At 36.2% G+C, this 19,315-nt stretch overlaps 1 protein-coding gene across 1 annotated transcript in view; it reads right to left on the bottom strand.

Annotated features, from left to right (window-relative positions):
* The window catches only part of prkdc (protein kinase, DNA-activated, catalytic subunit), a 68,227-nt gene that overhangs the window by 12,629 nt on the left and 36,283 nt on the right, over nucleotides 1–19,315 (bottom strand). Inside the window, exons 50-74 of the mRNA XM_030123562.1 lie at nucleotides 18,598–18,749; nucleotides 17,603–17,734; nucleotides 17,370–17,481; nucleotides 16,611–16,738; nucleotides 16,367–16,516; nucleotides 15,208–15,381; nucleotides 14,343–14,441; nucleotides 13,056–13,266; nucleotides 12,779–12,953; nucleotides 12,483–12,683; nucleotides 11,588–11,703; nucleotides 11,375–11,506; nucleotides 10,431–10,610; nucleotides 9,224–9,432; nucleotides 8,931–9,069; nucleotides 7,204–7,392; nucleotides 6,768–6,992; nucleotides 6,016–6,124; nucleotides 5,721–5,823; nucleotides 4,622–4,784; nucleotides 3,764–3,938; nucleotides 2,825–3,018; nucleotides 1,524–1,707; nucleotides 678–838; nucleotides 377–588 (exon numbers count right to left, since the gene is read on the bottom strand). Coding sequence (XP_029979422.1) covers nucleotides 377–588; nucleotides 678–838; nucleotides 1,524–1,707; nucleotides 2,825–3,018; nucleotides 3,764–3,938; nucleotides 4,622–4,784; nucleotides 5,721–5,823; nucleotides 6,016–6,124; nucleotides 6,768–6,992; nucleotides 7,204–7,392; nucleotides 8,931–9,069; nucleotides 9,224–9,432; nucleotides 10,431–10,610; nucleotides 11,375–11,506; nucleotides 11,588–11,703; nucleotides 12,483–12,683; nucleotides 12,779–12,953; nucleotides 13,056–13,266; nucleotides 14,343–14,441; nucleotides 15,208–15,381; nucleotides 16,367–16,516; nucleotides 16,611–16,738; nucleotides 17,370–17,481; nucleotides 17,603–17,734; nucleotides 18,598–18,749 — 4,025 coding nt within the window. The remainder of the gene's footprint in view (nucleotides 1–376; nucleotides 589–677; nucleotides 839–1,523; nucleotides 1,708–2,824; nucleotides 3,019–3,763; nucleotides 3,939–4,621; nucleotides 4,785–5,720; nucleotides 5,824–6,015; nucleotides 6,125–6,767; nucleotides 6,993–7,203; nucleotides 7,393–8,930; nucleotides 9,070–9,223; nucleotides 9,433–10,430; nucleotides 10,611–11,374; nucleotides 11,507–11,587; nucleotides 11,704–12,482; nucleotides 12,684–12,778; nucleotides 12,954–13,055; nucleotides 13,267–14,342; nucleotides 14,442–15,207; nucleotides 15,382–16,366; nucleotides 16,517–16,610; nucleotides 16,739–17,369; nucleotides 17,482–17,602; nucleotides 17,735–18,597; nucleotides 18,750–19,315) is intronic.

Genomic DNA, 19,315 nt, shown 5'->3' with positions numbered 1-19,315 from the left:
GTACAAGAGACCTGTCACAAAATGATATTTAGTAAAATGCAGTTTAAATATAAATGGATTTTAAGTTGGGTTGAATAAATGTCTATTTGTTCAGCAGCTAAACATCCAGGTTCCAGTTTTAAGACTCAAAAATTCATGTCCAAAGCCTTATTTCCTTTAGTCTGATGTCCAAAGGTGCAAACAGTTCCACTTTCGGTGTCAAACCTTCAGGACATAAATGTAATGACCACAAAACATGATGAACTGATCTTTATACAGGATTCAAAGTAACTGAAGGTCACCCTAAGTTTACATTTTTTGGACTTTTTTACCGATCCAACCTGAAAATGCTGGATAGAAAACAGAACTCATTGATTTTCTCACTGAGTATTTTTACCTGTTGACAAACTCTTGCTGCTGGTGTCCCGCTGCAGAGTTCTCAAACTGGTAACTCTCGCTGCTGATCATCAGAGCATAAACCAGGGCTTGTGGGTAGGACTTGGCGATCTGTTTGATGCAGTGCTGCAACGCCACGGCTTCCGGTTTGTCCAGTAGGGCCACCATTTGACTGATCCAGCCAATCAGCATCCAGCAAGGAATTGACGCCATCTGCACGGACAAAGATGGAGCGGGGTCATCATTAAAACCAAAAACAATGGTATACACCATGTAAAAACCTTGAATTCTACAGTAAAAACCTCTTTAGTCATGAGGTCCAGGGTCTCCGATGGGTACAGCTCAATGATCTGGAGCAGTCGTGGGAACTTGAGCCGAGCTTCCTCTGAATTCATCTTCAGGGCTTTTAACATGCATTCAACTATGTGAACAGGAAGCGCTAGAAAACCTGGAAACTGGCTTTCTATTAAAAAGATAAAGTAGAAATGAACAAGTTCAATGAAATTAGTTAAAATGTGCACACAAATGACAAATATGAGTTAATTTCTACTAGTCTACTCTCGATTTCTGTTACAACATAAATTTTGTAGTTTTTTTAATATATGTTTTTATTGATTTTCTATTTTAATGACCGTACGACCATAAACACAACAATATAACACTCCAGACAAACAAAAAAACCCTTGTAACCCCCCTCCTCCCACCCTCAATAAGATCTCTGGTGAATAAAATAAAATACTGATAATATTATCAGTATGTGCATTACATATTGAGCATATACACATTTCAGTGAACATTAATATGCATACAGACACATATATCCAATGCATTGTAAGTCCATAATTCGGTAATCCTCTTAATTTCTATTTCACAATACTAATACTCTAGCCACGGAACTAGTATAAAGCTATTTTGAGATCATAAAGGTATGAATTCTGTGGTTTTAATAAAAGTTCCATATGTATTTGTAATTGATTTGTCAGGAATTTTATTGAGAAATTTAACTTTTAGAATGTGATACTCAGCTCAAGTACATATATTTGACTAACTCATGCAGTAGATCGAGTCAAATTCAGGACAGGGTAAAGACACACTTAAAGGATTAATCATTCAATAAATCTCTACAATCAGCTGGTTTTACTCCTTACCTTCGTCAGTCTGTTCTTCCTCCCGTAGTCGTTTATCACAGAAATTTGCCAAAGCCATGTACGTCTCAGTGATGCTACTGGTCTCCACACATTCCTGAGTGTAAGACTGAAGCTCCTCATCTGCTTTTCTTGAAGCTTCACGCAACAACTTAAGAGCTTGTAACTGCAGCCCCACTTCCACGTTCTGCAGAAAAAAAGAGGTTGTGTCAATTTATTCATTCATTGTTTCTTCATTGTTTCCATAGTCTGTGTACTTTCGACACAATTTATTTCAAGATAGATAGAATGAAAAATAGGACCAATGGACCTGTATCTCACCAGCATGTTCTGTCATGAATCAATAACAAGTTGAATTTGTGACGTTCTCAGGTTCTGCTGCTATATTAGAGTCCTGTGGTGGGTGGGTGGTACTTTCATTGAAGGAACTAATTAAAACAAAGTCCATATATGACTTCCTATTAGTGCTCAATAGTAACTATATTGATATATCTAACCAGTTACATGTTATAAGCTATTAAAACATGGACCATTATAAGTAAAAGCAAATTTTTAATATTTAAAAAGTATAAAAATATAAATTTCTCAAAACTGTGAACAAATTTTAAAGACATTGTCCCAAAGAAGCTACACATAAAATTTGGAATGAACTGACCAGTAGTTTCAGAAAGGAAGACTGTTGAAATCTAGTCATTGGTGACCTTGAGTTTGATCCTCAAGGTCACTCAAGGTCAAAGGTCATGGACCCAAATGAAAGTTCATATACAACTTCCTATCAGGGCTCAGTAGTTACTATATTGATATCTACAACGATTTCCATGTTATAAGCCATCAAAATATGGACTATTGTAAGTAAAAGGCTAATTTTTTAAAATTTAAAAAAATTTGTCAAAAATTTAAAAATATAAATTTCTCAAAATTGTGACCAAACTTTGTTGACATTGTCCCAAGGAAGCTACATATTAAATTTTAAATGAATCCAACCAGTAGTTCCGTGAGAGAAGATGTTTGGCTAACAAAACTGCTTAAATTAGATTACATTAGATTAGATAGATAGATAGATAGATAGATAGATAGATAGATAGATAGATAGATAGATAGATAGATAGATAGATAGATAGATAGATAGATAGATAGATAGATAGATAGATAGATAGATAGATAGATAGATAGATAGATAGATAGATAGATAGATAGATAGATACTTTACTAATCCCGAAGGAAATTCAAGGACGACATCAAACACAGCGCCTTCACAATAGCTCATGGCCTATTAACCGGTGAGTTAATAAAAAGCAGAGTACCTTTGGATTTTCAGTGGGCCAAGCTGTTCCAGAAAGCCTCACAACTCTCTCTGCTTTCTCAGCTTCAATACTCCCCAGGACCGAAGGGCTGCTGCTCACAGCTGTGGCCAGGATGTGGAAGGATGCCCCCTGGAGGATCTTCTGGTCTCTGAATACTTTAGCCGATGCACTCTGCAATTCAGGCTGAAGGTCCTCTGAAAGAAGAAAAAAGCCAACAAGGAGCTTTTTTAGCTGGAAACCAGATCAGGACTCAGACCGTAAAGAATACTGTTTGTTTTTTGTTTTTTTTTTTTGGATATGTGGTTGTGTGAGGTATGAGGAAACCTATTGAAGTTAATGTTGTTGGACTGTAGAAGAAAATACACTATATGGACAAAAGTATTGGGACTCATTCAGTTTAGGTGTCAGGGGTCTGGGCTACAAAATAATAATAATGAGAAATGTCATATTGTGATAAATATCATGATATTGTATTGGCTACATCATGGCTACAGACGTAAGATGTCCTGTTCATGCTGATTTGAGATATAAACATTAATATTTCCTCCAAGCTTAATGGGAAATTTTTCTTCCTAAGTGAGATGTGAAGAAAGTAGATAGTTAGTTGTGGTAAAATTATTATTTACAGTCAGAGCATGAAAAATATTTTATAAATTTAGAAGCAGAACTTTTAAAATCATAGTCATGGATGAAAAAAGAAAACAAACTCAGTGTTGAGAGAAATTAAGCAGCTTGGACACATGTTAGAAAAGAAACACCTGAATTCAACGTGTCCCAATACTTTTGTCCATATAATGTAGGAGAACCCAGAGAGAACCCACTAAGATGTGGTGAGAACATGCAAACTCCAAAGAGAAAAGCACACACTAAAAGGCGCTGGGTTGGGACCAAAAAACAAAAGATATTCTCAAAGATAGATCTCTAAGGACATTGGTTTACCCAGAAGGGGGATGGTCTTCAGCATGGAATTAATTTGCTCCACAGGACGTTGAGTGTGGCTGCGTTTATGGCTGTAGCGGCTGAAACTGTGAACCCATGGCAGCAACCAGCTTCTGTTTGTCCTGGCTTCTCTGTGGAGTTCCTTCAACAGCTTGGTCGCCACAGGAAAGTTATTCTGAAGAAGAAGGTACAGCACAAGGTCTGAGGTGAGTCTGCAGCTGCCATGAGACAGAGCACAGACATGGACAAAAGTATTGGGACACATTGAGTTCAGGTGTTTCTTTTCTAACAGGGGTCTGGGATATAAAACAATAATGACAAATGTCATAATATAGTTTTATGTTGTGATAAATATCATTGCATTGGTTAGTTTGGTTTAAATTGTTATGTTTGCTTTCTTTTTTTTTTATCCATGATTATGATTTTAAATGTTGGACCTCGAAATTTCTAAAATATTTTTCATGCTCTGACTGTAAATAATGATTTTCTACCACAACTAACCATCTCCTTTCTTCACATCTCACTTAGGAAGAAAAACCTCCCATTCAACTTTAAGGAAATATTGATGTTTATAAACTATATGGACAAAAATGTTGGGACACATCATAGCTACAGCTGTAAGCAAACAGGCATTTTAAATCCAGCTGACTTAGGGCCGCTACAAACTGACTGCACTTAATGTATTTATCGCATTTTAATTGCATTTTAAATTCTATTTTAATTGTATTTTGCACTTCATGACTCCCTGTATGTGAAAAGTGCTTTATAAATAAAAAAAAATTTACTTACTTACTTTACTTAAGATGTCCTGATCATGCTGATCTGAGATATAAACATATAGACATAACTCAAACTCACCTGATTCCATGCGCTGTCGGCCATGTGCAGTTTCATTCGAAACTTGCAGTTACTGACAACTGTGTTGATGTCGGCCGCTGTGTCATCTGAACCGTCCACCTCCATGCTGTCGCTGGAAGCGTGGCTACCCAGCTTTTCTCTGATCTTATCCAAGAAGAAACACCTGAACCGCAGACATTAAATGAGAAACTGCTGAAACATAGCAACATATGGTGATAATTTTTTGAAGGTTTTTTTTTTTATAGGTTTCAACAAGCCACATTAGTTTTTAAGGCCATTATGAGCACAATAACGAGCATGTTATTACTGCAGAGTGGGTTACTCTGGGGCCACGTAATACAGAACAATATGGGTCACATTAGGGGCTTTTTACACTTTATGTTTTTCTGATGTTCTACATGACTGCAATGCATTTACATCCAATAAGAGCATTTTCTCCCACAAAGTGCAGAGGGGTTTAAATAAATGATTTTCAATATTTTGAGGCATTTTAACCCTTAAAGAGCTATTAGAACTATTTTTGTGCCAACTTCCGAAAGCATTTCTCTCTACATTTTACCCTTCCCAAGTGATTTGTCACTGTATAGTATAATATTATGCTCTGCATGTTGCATTTTTCAGTGAAAATCTGATATTTTCCTATATTTAAGCTTTAATGAGCATGTAGTTGTTCATAAAAGCTCAAAGCAAATTCAAAGGTTATTATATCACACACAGAAACCTGAAGAAAAAGTGACTTTTTCAGCAAAATGTATCATTAACTGAGCATAAAAACCCGCTTTTACAGCCACTGTCATTTATCAAATTCCATGGGTTTTAGTGTTGAATCACTGTTGTAGAAGATGATGGTGTTTCCATGGTAACTACAGAGCCTCTGAACGTCTAAATGGGTCATATCTGACGACCATGAAAAAATGAAAAACTGTATTTTAGACCAATTATTTACATGTATTGATAGGATTAGTGGTTCAAAAGCTTATTTAAAATTAAACCTTTTAGATCAGTAAATGACTTTGGTTGCCAGTGGCTGTTTAGGTCTTCAAGGGTTAAGGCTTTAGACTTTTTAGAGACCCACGGAAACCATGTTCTTCTTCTTTACCGTGATGTAATGATATCATCCCACACATTCACTGGATCCACTTTTGGATCTGGATACCGCTGAGTCCATAATCTGGTGAGCCGTTTGAGGGAGTTCACAGACACTAGGATGTTAACAAACAAAAATATTACTCAAGAATGACTATAAGGAAAATACAGCAGTTTTTGGTGTTACGCTGCACATCAAATTTCTTCATGTACCAGTTTAAAAAAAAAACCAACAACCCGTAGCATCCACAAAAATACAACCTCTAATTGTTCATATCCTTTGTTCTTTCTCCAGTCTTTCTACTCACCGTCTCCTTTAATGAACAGCAGGAAGTCCTGGATCTCAGTCAAGGCCTGCACCGACTGCAGTATGGTCAGTCGACTCTGGGTCAACAGCGTATCCACACTGGAGTAACTCTGGAGAGGCAGTAAGAATCAATACAACATGTCAGATATAAATGTTCAGAGGGGATGAAAAAGAAAGTATATTTGAGTTTTAAAAAAAAATAAAAGGATGAACAAAGGAGAAAAACAGTGTTTCTATTTTTGTTTACATTTTTTCTTCTTCCACGTCTTTTCTGGTAGTGATACAGTTGCGGAAAAAAATTATTAGACCATCAAAAGTCATCAAAAACAAAGGTTATGCAATCAAGTACTAACTCCTGTGTGTATCATGTGATTAAAACAGACAGAAAAGAAAACATGGAATGCCTAAAAGCACTGTTTTTGTCAGTACAATGCCATAGCTATTAATGTAAGAACAAGTGATTTTGGTTATTATCAAGACAACATGGAAAATGGATAGATATCAGCTCTGAAATTAAACTATTATGAGCTATTTTTGTTGTTATCATTATATTTGTCCAAACAAATGTACCTTTAGTTGTACCAGGCATTAAAAGGAACAAGAAATTGAAGAAGGGTGGTCTAATAATTTTTTCCGCGAATGTATAATATGTGTAAGTGGTTTGAGTCACAGCGCTTTTGTTTAATAAATACTTAAACAAGCTAAAGTACAATCAAACAGACAAACTGTGTGATTATATATGGCAGCGCAGACCTGCAGGAAGAGCTGCATGGCGTAGTTGGTGTAGTATTTGGCCCGGTCGTAGTCCTCCTGCAGGATGTAAAGTAAGCTGAGTTCTTGGCTGTAGTGACTTTCCAGAAGCTTCTTGCGGTCTTCGACCCTCATGGCTTTGTCAATGAAGCTGAGGAGGGTTTGGTCCCTCTCGCCGAGCTGCAGCTGCTTCAGCATGCTGCGAATCATGTGCCGCAAATACATTTCCTTCAATGAAAACCATAAAAAATATCAGTCATTAAGTTATTCATTGCAAATTCAACAAAAGACTGAAGTTTTGTTTGAATAATTGGAATATAAATGCATTTCTACCATAAAGTAGAAGAAGATAAAGACTTAAAGTGAAAATATAACAGAAAAATATGCAGCAGTCTACGGAAAAGAAACATCAATTATTGCCAATGTGTGACTTACGTACCTGGTGCAAAGGCTCCGACCAGATCTTGTCAAGGTCGGGTGGAGTCTTTTCATCGATGTACACAGTGGAGCAGTACTGCAGAGACTTCCACTCCGTCAGGTGGCTGTAGGCCTCCATCGCTGCGATTTCCCAGAAGTCCTTCTCAGAGTCAGTGGGTTTTCCGTCAGTCCAGTCATCGGTGTTCAGAGCCTTGAATAAACATCACTCATTAATTAAACTCATGCTGGATTTTTATGTTTGGACTTTCACAGTAAGACACAAAATGACAAATGTTATGGTGATTTTTTTTTTATTATTTTTATAACACAACATAAAACATTACTTTAACCCTTTCATGCACAGTGGTCACTCCAGTGGACAGCTGTTCTACAGCTGTTCTCTTGTATATTCATGGATTTTGTTGTTCTTTTCGTTGTTTTTTTTGTTTTGTTATGTTTTTTTTACACATACCTTTATTAAAGTTTTAAGACACTACATACCTTTTCTGACATGAATTGGTAACATTATGTAGATCTCTCCTGAGCATAAACCCCCAGAATCACAAGCCCTCCCCATAGTTTTCACACAATTTATCAGTAAATACATGTTTCTGTGTGTCAAAAATTAAACATGTGGTGTCCAGCTGAGTGGATATTTTTGCAACTTCATGAAAAATAGGTTCATAAGAAGTGTTTTTTTTCATTATTATTTTTTGTATGTTTTTTTTTTTTTTTTTTTAATTTTTAAAATAATTTTTATTTATTTTTTTATTTTATTTTTCAGAAGAAAATTTTCAATCGCATCGTTTTTTTCATGTTTAAAGAGGAATAAAAACACTCAGGAAAAAATTTTGATGAAGGTTCTCATAATTATAATATATAATAATATAATATATAATAATTCGTGCATGAAAGGGTTAAGTATTTTTTTTTCTAGATTTGATTTATTCACACTGTTGGTTTCATGTTTTGTTGTTTTACTTAAATCGCCACACAAAACTGTTTGGAACCCATTACATCAATATCAGGCTTCTGTAGAGCACGACGATGAGCTGATGATTAACTGAACCAGGTGTGCTGGAAGAGGGAAATATCTATAACATGCAGGATACTGGCCCTCAAGGACCACAGTTTGACACCCCTGTGTTAATGCCTGAGCTCACCCAGGTGAGACCACGCCCACAGAATTCATCTAGCTCAGTGACAGTTTTCGTATACAGCAAACTGGGGCACTGTAAAGAGGGGGTAAACATGACAAATTCATGGGGCCCAGCAGTGGAGGGGGTCCAGTGGGTACAGGTTAGAGGTTGTGAAAATATCATGCTGCAAAATAGAGGCATAGAAGCTGGGAGTCGGACGTTCAAAGCGTTTTAAGTTTCATTTTTGGTTTATGCCAATTCCTCTACTTGTTGCGCAGGGTAAAGGATGCAGAGAAGCCAGGCTCTCATTGGCTAGCTATTAGCCAATCAAAGTCAAGGTGATTTGCATGTTGAATATTCATGAGAACTGGCGTCTTCGAGCAGGCTTTCTTGAAACTTGGTAACCAGGGCATTTTTTGCACAAAAAATGTTAGAGTCCATGGTAGAACTTCAGACCTTACCACAAAAGTAATGAAATATGTGTGGCAGGGCACATAATGCACTTAATTTGACTTTAATTAGTAATACCCACACACACACTTTATGTTGTTTTCATGCTCATCTTGGAGGTACTAAATATATAAATGGGGTAATTCTCCGTTCTCAGTACCTCATTGTAAAGTTTCACGGCTTCTGCATAGTCAGTGTAGGCTTCAGCTTGAAGAGCAGCACAAGTGATGGATTTGGTTCCAACTTTACCCCCAAAGATTCCACGTACAACATCATAGTCCTCTAATGATCTGTAAAGCCTGAAGACCAAAGGACAAACACATAGTAATATAATAACAAGGGATTATATTTGTATAGTTGTTGTTTTTTTTGACGCGCTCATATCACATAACACTGAATCCATTACTGATTCAGTCCACACACACACACACACACACACACACACACACACACCTTGCGAGGTGGATCCATTTATTGGTGTCGGGGGGGATCTCTTTGCGCCCTCGTGACCGTTTGGCAGGCGGTTCGCTTTGCGGTCCAACATGCAGCAGGCCGTCCTCCAGCAGCAGGATGCCCGATGGCTGCTGCAGACTCACCAGGCAGGTGGAGCTGACGTCTGCAGGGTTGAGCTGCAGCATATCCTTATGCTGGTAGCACATGTCCTGACAAAACAACCGACAGCTTCACTTAAAAACATTATAACAAATGATACAAATGATCGTGTGTTGCTTTCTGGTCCATACACCTGTACAAAACTAGGTTAAAGTTTGTTTGTTTACTCTGCACCTTATGCAGAAAGACTGGAAACAAAATGAATTCATTTCTTTGAATGCTTTTATGTCCAAACAGGGTTCTTCGACTCCATAACTTGCACTTGTTTTTCTAAATCTGCATGTAAACGTTATTTTTGTTGACTAGCTGTTGCTAAATGAGCCTGTAATATAAGTATTTTAACTGTAATCTTTTAACTGTGAATTGTATTTGCTGCTGCCTATTTTGGCCAGGACACACTTGTAAAACAGGGATGGGATTTTCCTTGTTAACCCTTAAAGACCCAAACATCCACCACAGACCAAAAGCATCTACTGATCTAAAATGTTTCATACCTGTTGATTCATTAATCCTATGTAAATAATTGGAGTAAAATCCAGTTTGTCAACTTTTCATGGTCATCAGATATGACCCATTTGGATGTTCAGAGGCTCCATAGTTACCGTGGAAACTTCGTCATCTTCTACAACACGGATTCACCTGTAAAACCTATGTTGTTTGATAAATGGCAGTGGATGGAAACACTTGTTTTTATGTTCAGTTATTGATATATTTTGCTAAAAAAGTCACTTTTTCTTTAGTTTTCTCTGTTTTTGATATAATATTCCTTAACTTTAATCTGAGCTTTCATGAACATCACAAGATCAGTAAATTAAATATAGGAAAATACCTGATTTTCACAAAAACCCCAAAACAAAACAAAAAATACAGAAGATAATATTATCATAGATGGTGATAAATTGCTTAAGAAAGGTTAAATTGAGAGAAGAAAACATTTGGGAACTGCTATAAAAGTAGCACTAGGTTTTTAAGGGTTAAATAAATTTAAAAAATAACAGCAATAAGCACTTGCGTGGTACATTTCAATTTCTGGTCTTATTTTCCACACCTGCACACATGCTATGAACGGAGGGTAGCAGATTGTACTCTTGTTGAGGAATGTGTTCATGTTGCATCTCAGCTCCTCTTTAATCTTCTGCCTCTCCTCGGCTGATTTGTGCTTTTCCACTTCTTGGAGGATACCAGCAAACAGGGAGCTGAACAGTTGTTTGGCTAAAATCGGATCTTTCTGCAAGGAATAAATGCAAAAAAAGAGCAATAAATCATATATTGCATTTAATATAGTTATGATGTAGCTCAGGGGTGTCAAAGTCATTTTAGTTCAGGGGCCACATCCTCTCAATATGATCTGAAAAGGGTCGGACCAGCAAAATAACAACATAATAATATATAAATAATGTTAACACCAAACTTTTCTATATGTTTTAGAGTGAAAAAAGTAAACTTACATTATGAAAACCTTTACATCTACAGACTATCTTTAAAAAAAATGTGAATAACATGAACAACCATGAAAAAAGTGAAATTTATAAAGAAAAATGAGTGCAATTTTAATAATAACATGCCTCAGCTTATTTTTACATATGCATTAAAACTTACAGATCACAGTGGATCTACAAAGACAGAAAACATTTATAAACAGGCAGGATATTGTTAAAATTTCACTTACTTCTCTTAAGACATTTCAGTTTGTTCATTTTCGTTCGGGTTATTCACTGTTTTGTGAAAGGATAGTTCGTAAATGCAAACACTGTCAAGATGCAATTTTATTATTTTACTGATCCAACCTACTTGAGATCGTATTGGGCTGAATGTGGCCCCTGAACTAAAGTAATTGTTAATATGTTCAGTGTAATTTTTGCATTTCACAAATTAATCCCACAGGCCAAAATGGACCCTTTGGCGGGCTGGTTTTGGCCTACGGGTCGTATGTTTAACACCTGTGATATAGTTGATTGAAACTGCGTATTCACACAGCAGTGTTGGTCCTACCTGGGCGAGGGCTTGTAGCGGGGCGATGAGGCTGCTGTACGGGATCTGGACATCTGGAAAATCTCCCACTCTGTAATTACGATACAGAGTCACCTGGGCCTCCTTTCGCAGCCTTCGATCAGCTTTTTCTTCCTGTTCGATAACACAACCACCACACAATCACTCACTGACTACGGAACGACTACTCTTATTAAATCCAGGTGTGTCCCATACCCTCTTCTGCTTTTGCTGCTGTATCTCTTTTTGTGCATATCTCAAGCTGACTTTCTCCTGGTCCTTGAGAAACCTACGCCTTAATCTCAGGATGTTATTACGTTGTTCATTTTGTGCTGTTGAAATAAAGAAGCAAATGGTTTTCAGAGTAGAGATTACAACAGAGACAGGCAGATAACTGATTAAATTATCAATAAGTGTCAGTACCCCCCTGACTCCAATTCACCCACTCATAAACTCATATTGCACTCTGTATGAAACTCTATATGACATAGATCCACTGTAAATAATATATACATAAACATATATTTTTTTTATAGACCTGCACACATCTACTCACTACTCTAATTTGCATTCTGTATATATAACAATATATCTCCCTGTAAATATATATACATAAACATATATTTTAATAGACCGGTTCTCTGTACACAGTTACCAGTTATTCATATTTATCTTAACTGTTCGCAACCCATTGTTGTCTTTGTCTCTAGTCGAATGTTTGTTTATGTTAGGCCTATGTTTAAGTGTGTTTGGCTTTATGTTTTAATTGTATGTTGTGAGCAGAGAAGAAAAAACGAAGCCAAATTCCTATGTGTTGATATATTTGACCAATAAAGCTGATTCTGAATATTATCCCCACAGTACTAAACTGGTTCGACAGGGACTAATTTGTATGTATAGGTAACTACAAATCTGAACAAACACATGATTTGTGGAGTTCCTCAAGGATCCATTTTGGGGCCTCTGCAATTCAATATCTATAAATAATTTTTTCTTTCATACTTCACTGTCATGTTTTTAATGTTTTATGTAAGGCCCTTTTAGTTGTTTCGTACATGAAATGTGCTTTACAAATAAACCTGTCTTGCCTAAATTATCTTCTGTCTCATACCTCTAGTGCGACTGTCCACCTCATCTGTAGATGCAGTGAGACGCCTTAGGCCAAAACCTTCTCCTACTGGTCGTCTGGCTGGAGCTTGTCTCTCTTTTTTATCAAACGCCAACAACGAAGACATGGATTCAGAGCCGAGTGTGTATTCTGCAAGAGTGTCCACGCTGCTGCCGGTCAGCCAGTTATAGGCTGAACGTCGACCTGGGGAAAAAAAAGGTAAAAATTAATTTGCTGAAATGTCTGCAGAGGTTTAATACACTGTATGGTTTGAGTAGGATGTTAAATCACTGCAGTACCGGTGGTCTGGGTTTGGCTAAACTCTAAGGAAGTCTGGGTAGCTCTGAGTCTTCCCTTCATGGATCCAGACTGGGATGCGACCACGCTTTCAGGGCTTTGTGAGCTTTGGGTCTCAACAAACATGGGGGTCATTACTGTGCTCCTGAAGCGCCAGTTGGAATCAATCACATAGTCCTGAAAAGAAGAGATTATTGATCCCAATACACAAATAAAGACCTCATTTTTAGTGCATTATCTCAGAATATACATATTTTTCTTCATTTTTAATCCACTGACCTGGAAGGTGCATTCTGACAGTGGATACTCGAACATGTTCCGTTTAAAGTCAGGACTCTGGCTCGTCATTTCCAGCAGCAGGTTGGTCGCCAAACTCAAGAAACACCTTTCTATTTGACGGGTGTACAAAGAACGTAGCACCATCAGCATTCGCTCAAAGGTGGCAGTGGGAAGGCGCTTCTCCTGGCTCCAGAAATTATGCACATAAAGCCTTAAAGGGTAAGAGGTGGAGATGTAATTTCACTCATAACAACCAGGAATAGAAGAGCATATTGTACAGTGACAATATATTTTCCTGAAAGACATAAATGCGATCCATAAAATTAAAATATATGTCAAATATACATGATACCATTGTGATAGAAAAGGGAAAAAAAGAAGTGGAATGAAAATAAAATCAGATTATACTTTCAGTATTACTGGACATAATTCCTTTTGTAGCCTTGTAGAAGCCAGTAATATAATAACAGCTGATAATGTAATAACAGCTGATAACATAATCAGTTTGCCATTTTTAAAATACAATAAGCCAATGACATAAAATCTGGCCAATAACATAATGAAACTCCTGAACCGATAACCTCTTAAGTTTGTCTGTTGCTACAGTAATGCTATGGAATGCTTGTTGTGATATACACATATCATACATTCACGTAACCAGAACATCAGCTAAAAGCTCAACAAAACCAACTGTCAGAAAATTTTGCACCGCTAAGCTAATACTAACTAACTTCTGACTGGAAATGGCTCAGGGTTAAACAGGATAAACTGACAAATTACTATTTTTTCAATAATTAAATTACAGCTTCAAGTGTCACATGGAAATATATTTATCTAACAAAGGTCTGGAAAACATTATGATCCCGCTATATATTTTTAGACACCATTGTAGCATTTCCCCTCATTCTTTTAAATAAGATTCAGGTCAGATCAATATAAGGATGGATGACCTAAAGTATAAATTACAAATCAATCTGCATGCATTTTTGTACCATGAGTGACATAAAATACTCCAAAAGCAATGTGAAATATTGTAAGACTAAGGCAAACTACACCAAATAGTGATTCTAAACTCTTAAATAACACATTAGTACTGATATACTTAAACACTAATGCACACTCTTTGCATTATTTCACTGCATTACTTCCCGTAATGAATACATTTTCCAAATGACAAAAAAATTTAACTATTCAGGAGAAATATTCACAACAGTTTCTGGAACAAAGGAATATGTTCATTTTACACGTTAATGGTGTTTTTCCTGTATGTAAACATTGTTGACTTACTGAAGACCTTGGTTTTCTTCAGACAATCCCTGAAGCAGCGTTTCTTTAGCTGTGTTTAAAACTTCTACGGATACGTTGTCTTCCATTGTTTCTTGGTCACTGGTGGAAAAAGAACCGTATGACAGTATAATTCTATACACGGATAATTCAGCCCAAAAAACTAATGTACATGTAAAAAGTTACATTTGTTATAGAAGCATTTTGGCATATGTTGATTTGATTTAAGTGACACAAGCCTCAGAGCAATTATTAATAAGATAAATGATGTTGTGGCATTCATCTCTAACTTTCTTGATTAAATCAGTTTCATATTTCCTTTTTATTCAGTTTGTAAAACATCTGAAAATGATGAAAAATTACAAATATTCACAATGAACAAGTCTCAATCAGAATATTTTGTCTTTTCACACCTGCTTTGCACTATTTGACATTTACTTCTGCTGTTGAAAATAAAAAGTACAAGAAAGTTTAATAAAAACACAGATTGTCCTTATTCTGTCTGATTTGAAGTTGTAAAAGCCTCTGTTCATGAAAAATAACCAAATGAAAATAATGGATAAAAAAAAATGAACAAAATATTCAACCAACAGAAAAAAAAAAAATCTGAAAATTAATAAATTATCAGGTGAATATTTCCAGATTTCTAAGACTGAATAAGACTGATGTTCAACATCCTAACAACTCTCTGAACTAGAACTTGAAATTACTTAAGTCAGTTTTGAATGCAGTGGATTTAATTTATTTGGCTGTTAACTAACTGATTAATCAAATAGTCACTGTAGCTCTTGGGGCAGTTAGTGTTACATTATATGACTTTTGACAGAAATCATGTAAATAAAGAACATACATAGATTCACAGACTTACCTGTAGTTGTCGAGGATCCACATGAGAATGTCGTACATTCTCTCTCTGCAAACCGGTGAAGGATGGGAAACGAACGCCGTCACAGCGCCCATGAGTTCCTGAAGCTGTACCGGAGTCAGGAGGCTGATTATCTTATAGATGATGTCCAGACACACTCTCTGCCTCACTTCATCCCTGGGTCACAGTTAAAACACAGGAACATGACTACAACATAACATGCCCATACCTGAAAACCCTTGGCTTTTAGTCCACGCCAGGGTTTCCTTATCACTGACGATCTGCTGCCCCCCTGGTTGAGAACTACTGATGCACACCAAAGTTTTTGCACATACGGACGGAAAGATGGAAAGACGGAAAGACAGACGGACGACGAACTGATGACAATACCCTGTGGCGAGGGCTGAGGGTAAAAAACCATAAAACAACAAAACTACAATGTAATTGTGGTTATTGACACACTCAGGTGTCAGGGTATTTTTTTTTTTATTTTGAAATACTTTCTTAAATTCACCTTTTAAGGTATTTGCAAATAACACAATAACCAAGTGTTTTACATTATTTTTTTTAGGAATCTCAGCTTTATGTATACTGCCACCATTTTTACTCTAGAACAGAATAGAATAGAATAGAATAAGTTTTATTTTCATTGCAAAATACCACTGTACAGTGCAACAAAATTAGTTTTTATGTTCTGTAAAGTACTCAGAGTAAAATAGATGCATAAATTATAAGAACAGTCAAGAATAAATCTAAAATCAGACAAATTAAAAGACCCCCCCCCCACACACACACACACACACACACACACACACACAAACAGCACTGTATAAAGAAATAATTTAGCCTAAATGTTGAAAATCTGAAGTCTGATTTGTGAAAATGTTCAATCTCTTATGAAAACACACCTTCACTCATGTGGAAGTGTTTTGGTTCTTGAAATAGTTTAACAAAGCCTTAGCTTCATAAAAGCACTGGAATATATGAATAAAATAATAGGTAAGTGTAGAAGCATGACTAAAATTACATTTTGTAATACTGTCAAATTCTTTGTGAATAAACGGCTCTTCTTCTTCATAAGGCGTACACACAATGAAACGGTGACAGCCCTGGATATGACCCAAATACAACTGCTACAGACCTACAAAAATAAGTGACGTACCTGTGACCCATCATCTGAATGAAACCTTTGGTATTCAGCTGTAGGAAGATGTCAGGGATGACGTCTGCTCGACTCAACACACACTCCAAACAATTCGTTTTTAAGATGCCGTGGAGCTTCGGCAAGAGGTCGAACACAAAGATGACAAACCTGAAAGGAAAGATTAAAGCAGTCACTAAGAGGTGGTTTTACAAGCTCGTAATCGTGTCCGCATCACAGGACATGTTCTCAAACTAAAACTCACCGGTCCATGAATGGAGGAAAGTGTTTAGAGACTTTGTTCAAGCAGATAATGAACTTGTCATCCAGGTTTTTATCCTTCAGATTTTTTATCTTAGTCACAGTAAGATCGAGAAGCTTCTGATGGTGATGCTGAAAATACAATTAAAATTTTGAAAAGTATGTGTGACATTCATTCAGATAAAAACCTGACACTGAACATACACTATATAGACAAAAGTATGTGGACACGTTGAACTCAGGTGTTTCTTTTCTAACAGGGGTCTGGATAAATATTATTGTATTACATTTGGTTTGTTATTATCTTTGCTTCCAAAATGCCTCAGAGATGGTTTTTACTTAATTTCTCTCAACATTGATTTAGTTTTTTTTTTAAATCCATGACTATGATTTTAAATGTTCTTTGAATTTCTAAAATATTTTTCATGCTCTGACTGTAAATAATAATTTTCTACCACAACTAACCATCTATTTTCTTCACATCTCACTTAGGAAGAAAAATCTCCCATTAAACTTTAAGGAAATATTTATGTTTATATCTCAAATCAGCATGAACAGGACATCTTACAGCTGTAGACATGATGTGTCCCAATATTTTTGTCCACATAGTTTATAAACATCAATATTTCTTTAAAGTGTAATGGGAGATTTTTCTTCCTAAGTGAGATGTGAAGAAAGTAGATGGTTAGTTGTATCTGAAGATTTTTGTCCATATAGTGTGTGAAATACAACACAGATACGAAATTCAACTTAAGTCTCATACATCATCCTTTTCAGTCATATTCTTCAGGACGAGGCCAATGATTTCAGCCGCAGCTGCATAGACCTCTTTATACCTTACAAACGACACGTTGTTGGTGAGAGACTGGATGTACCTGAAAACACACAGAAACAATACAATAGCAGTCATCTCACATGTCTAAGTCAGCTGATTACAACAATAGTTTAAGTTATAAAGTAAAACTGTGGCATATAGCAGGTTGTGCGGCGTCTTACCTCTCATATTCTATTCCACATGAGGTGTCATAGGCGGGTAGATTGTTGGCGAGGATGATTCCCAGCAGCTGAAGTCCAACAGAGTTGTCTTTACTATTCGAGTCTGTGCCACAGAATCGTTCATATATCAAACTAGAAGAGCAACACAAGACATAAAGCAATGAATGTACAATATCATGTTCATTTTGTTGTTTTATTTATTTAACCTTATTTGTTCAGGTAAGACTACCTGAGGCAGTAGCATTGTTTAAAAAGGTTGAAACAGTTGAAACCACACACACAGTCCTGTGTAAAAGTCCTAGTCTAATATTAGGTTTGTTGGTTTGGTAAAGTTTAATAACTACACATATGGATTTTTCTTACATATATGTGTGAAGTATGTACAGCAGGACAAACAAAGGCTTCAGGTTAAAAACAGCTTCTATAAACCAAAGTGTGACCTCCATTGGCACTTAACATGTCTTTAACCCTTTTCTTCAGACAATATGAGATTTATTGCATTAATTTTCTGATGTTTTATACCAGGTTTCATTCGATACGTGTCAGATGTTTCTAATTGTTTATGCTGTTTCTTGTCATGGGGTCAGAGGTCACACTAAATACTGACTTTAACCTTTGCATCCTCTTTAGTTGTGTCTTTTAAGGCTGTGCACATATTTCCTGTATTTTCTTGTTGTATCTGAAGAAAATACAATAAGAAATAAATATGTATGTTCATTTCAACCCTGCAAAATGACAAACATAAAGGTGGAATATGACTTTTGCACAGTACTGTATATACACATATAAACATCATGCAATTTACATGACAATATAAATAAAACACAGAATCACAAAATAGCAAATTTCAAATCATTTTGCATTAAACATCCTGAAAACAACACTGAACCCAGCTACTGATGACCACTTACTGTGGATTTTTTTTCAATGTAAAACTGGGCATCAACTTGTTTCAAATGTACATTTACAGATGAAAAGGCGCATTAATGTTCTACCTATAAGGCACATGCAGACAGTCTTTCCAGCATTCAACCAGAGTACGAATGATCTCCAGGTTGTGGCGGAAAACGGCCCTCTTTGAGTGAAAACTATGTTTCATCAGAAACTCTAGCAGCCGGTTGGCAAGCACCTCGTCCCGTGGGTTACCCTGACGACAAAAAACAGTCAAGATAGAACATGTACCATCAAATATCTAAATAGAAAGTGTGTGTTATATGTTTTAGAATACATTACAGCAGACAAGCAGGTTTTCTTACCAATATCACACTAGCACCCAAGTATTTTTTCTACTCAGTTAAAATCCCTGCACAAAGTCGCATAAAAATCGTTGTAGGTGGATTGTTTTGTTAGTCTTTTGTCGAAATGGTCATTGAATGCTTTTCAGTTCATTTCATTGTTCGTCCTTTTTTGATCATTTTGTTACATTTAGTGCTTATGTTGTTTGATTTAATAGTGAATCAGAACAAAAATGCCAAGTAGAAAGAAGTAGACTAGAGGAGACAAAATGCGTATTTCACACATTTCACATTTTATAGAAAAATTCAAACAGCTACTGAATTAATCAAGAATAAAGTGGACAATTAAAATAACCATTAGCTGAAGCCCTACAATGTCACAAGAAATTATGCAGAAATACTCCAGAACATCCTGATTACCTCATCAATAATCATTCAAATTTCATAATTTTTACAGTTTTTTCATCATTATGTCTGC

This window comes from Sphaeramia orbicularis, chromosome 20 (genome assembly GCF_902148855.1).
Source record: "Sphaeramia orbicularis chromosome 20, fSphaOr1.1, whole genome shotgun sequence".
Taxonomy (NCBI): domain Eukaryota; kingdom Metazoa; phylum Chordata; class Actinopteri; order Kurtiformes; family Apogonidae; genus Sphaeramia; species Sphaeramia orbicularis.
This window is presented reverse-complemented; position numbering and strand designations above follow the sequence as displayed.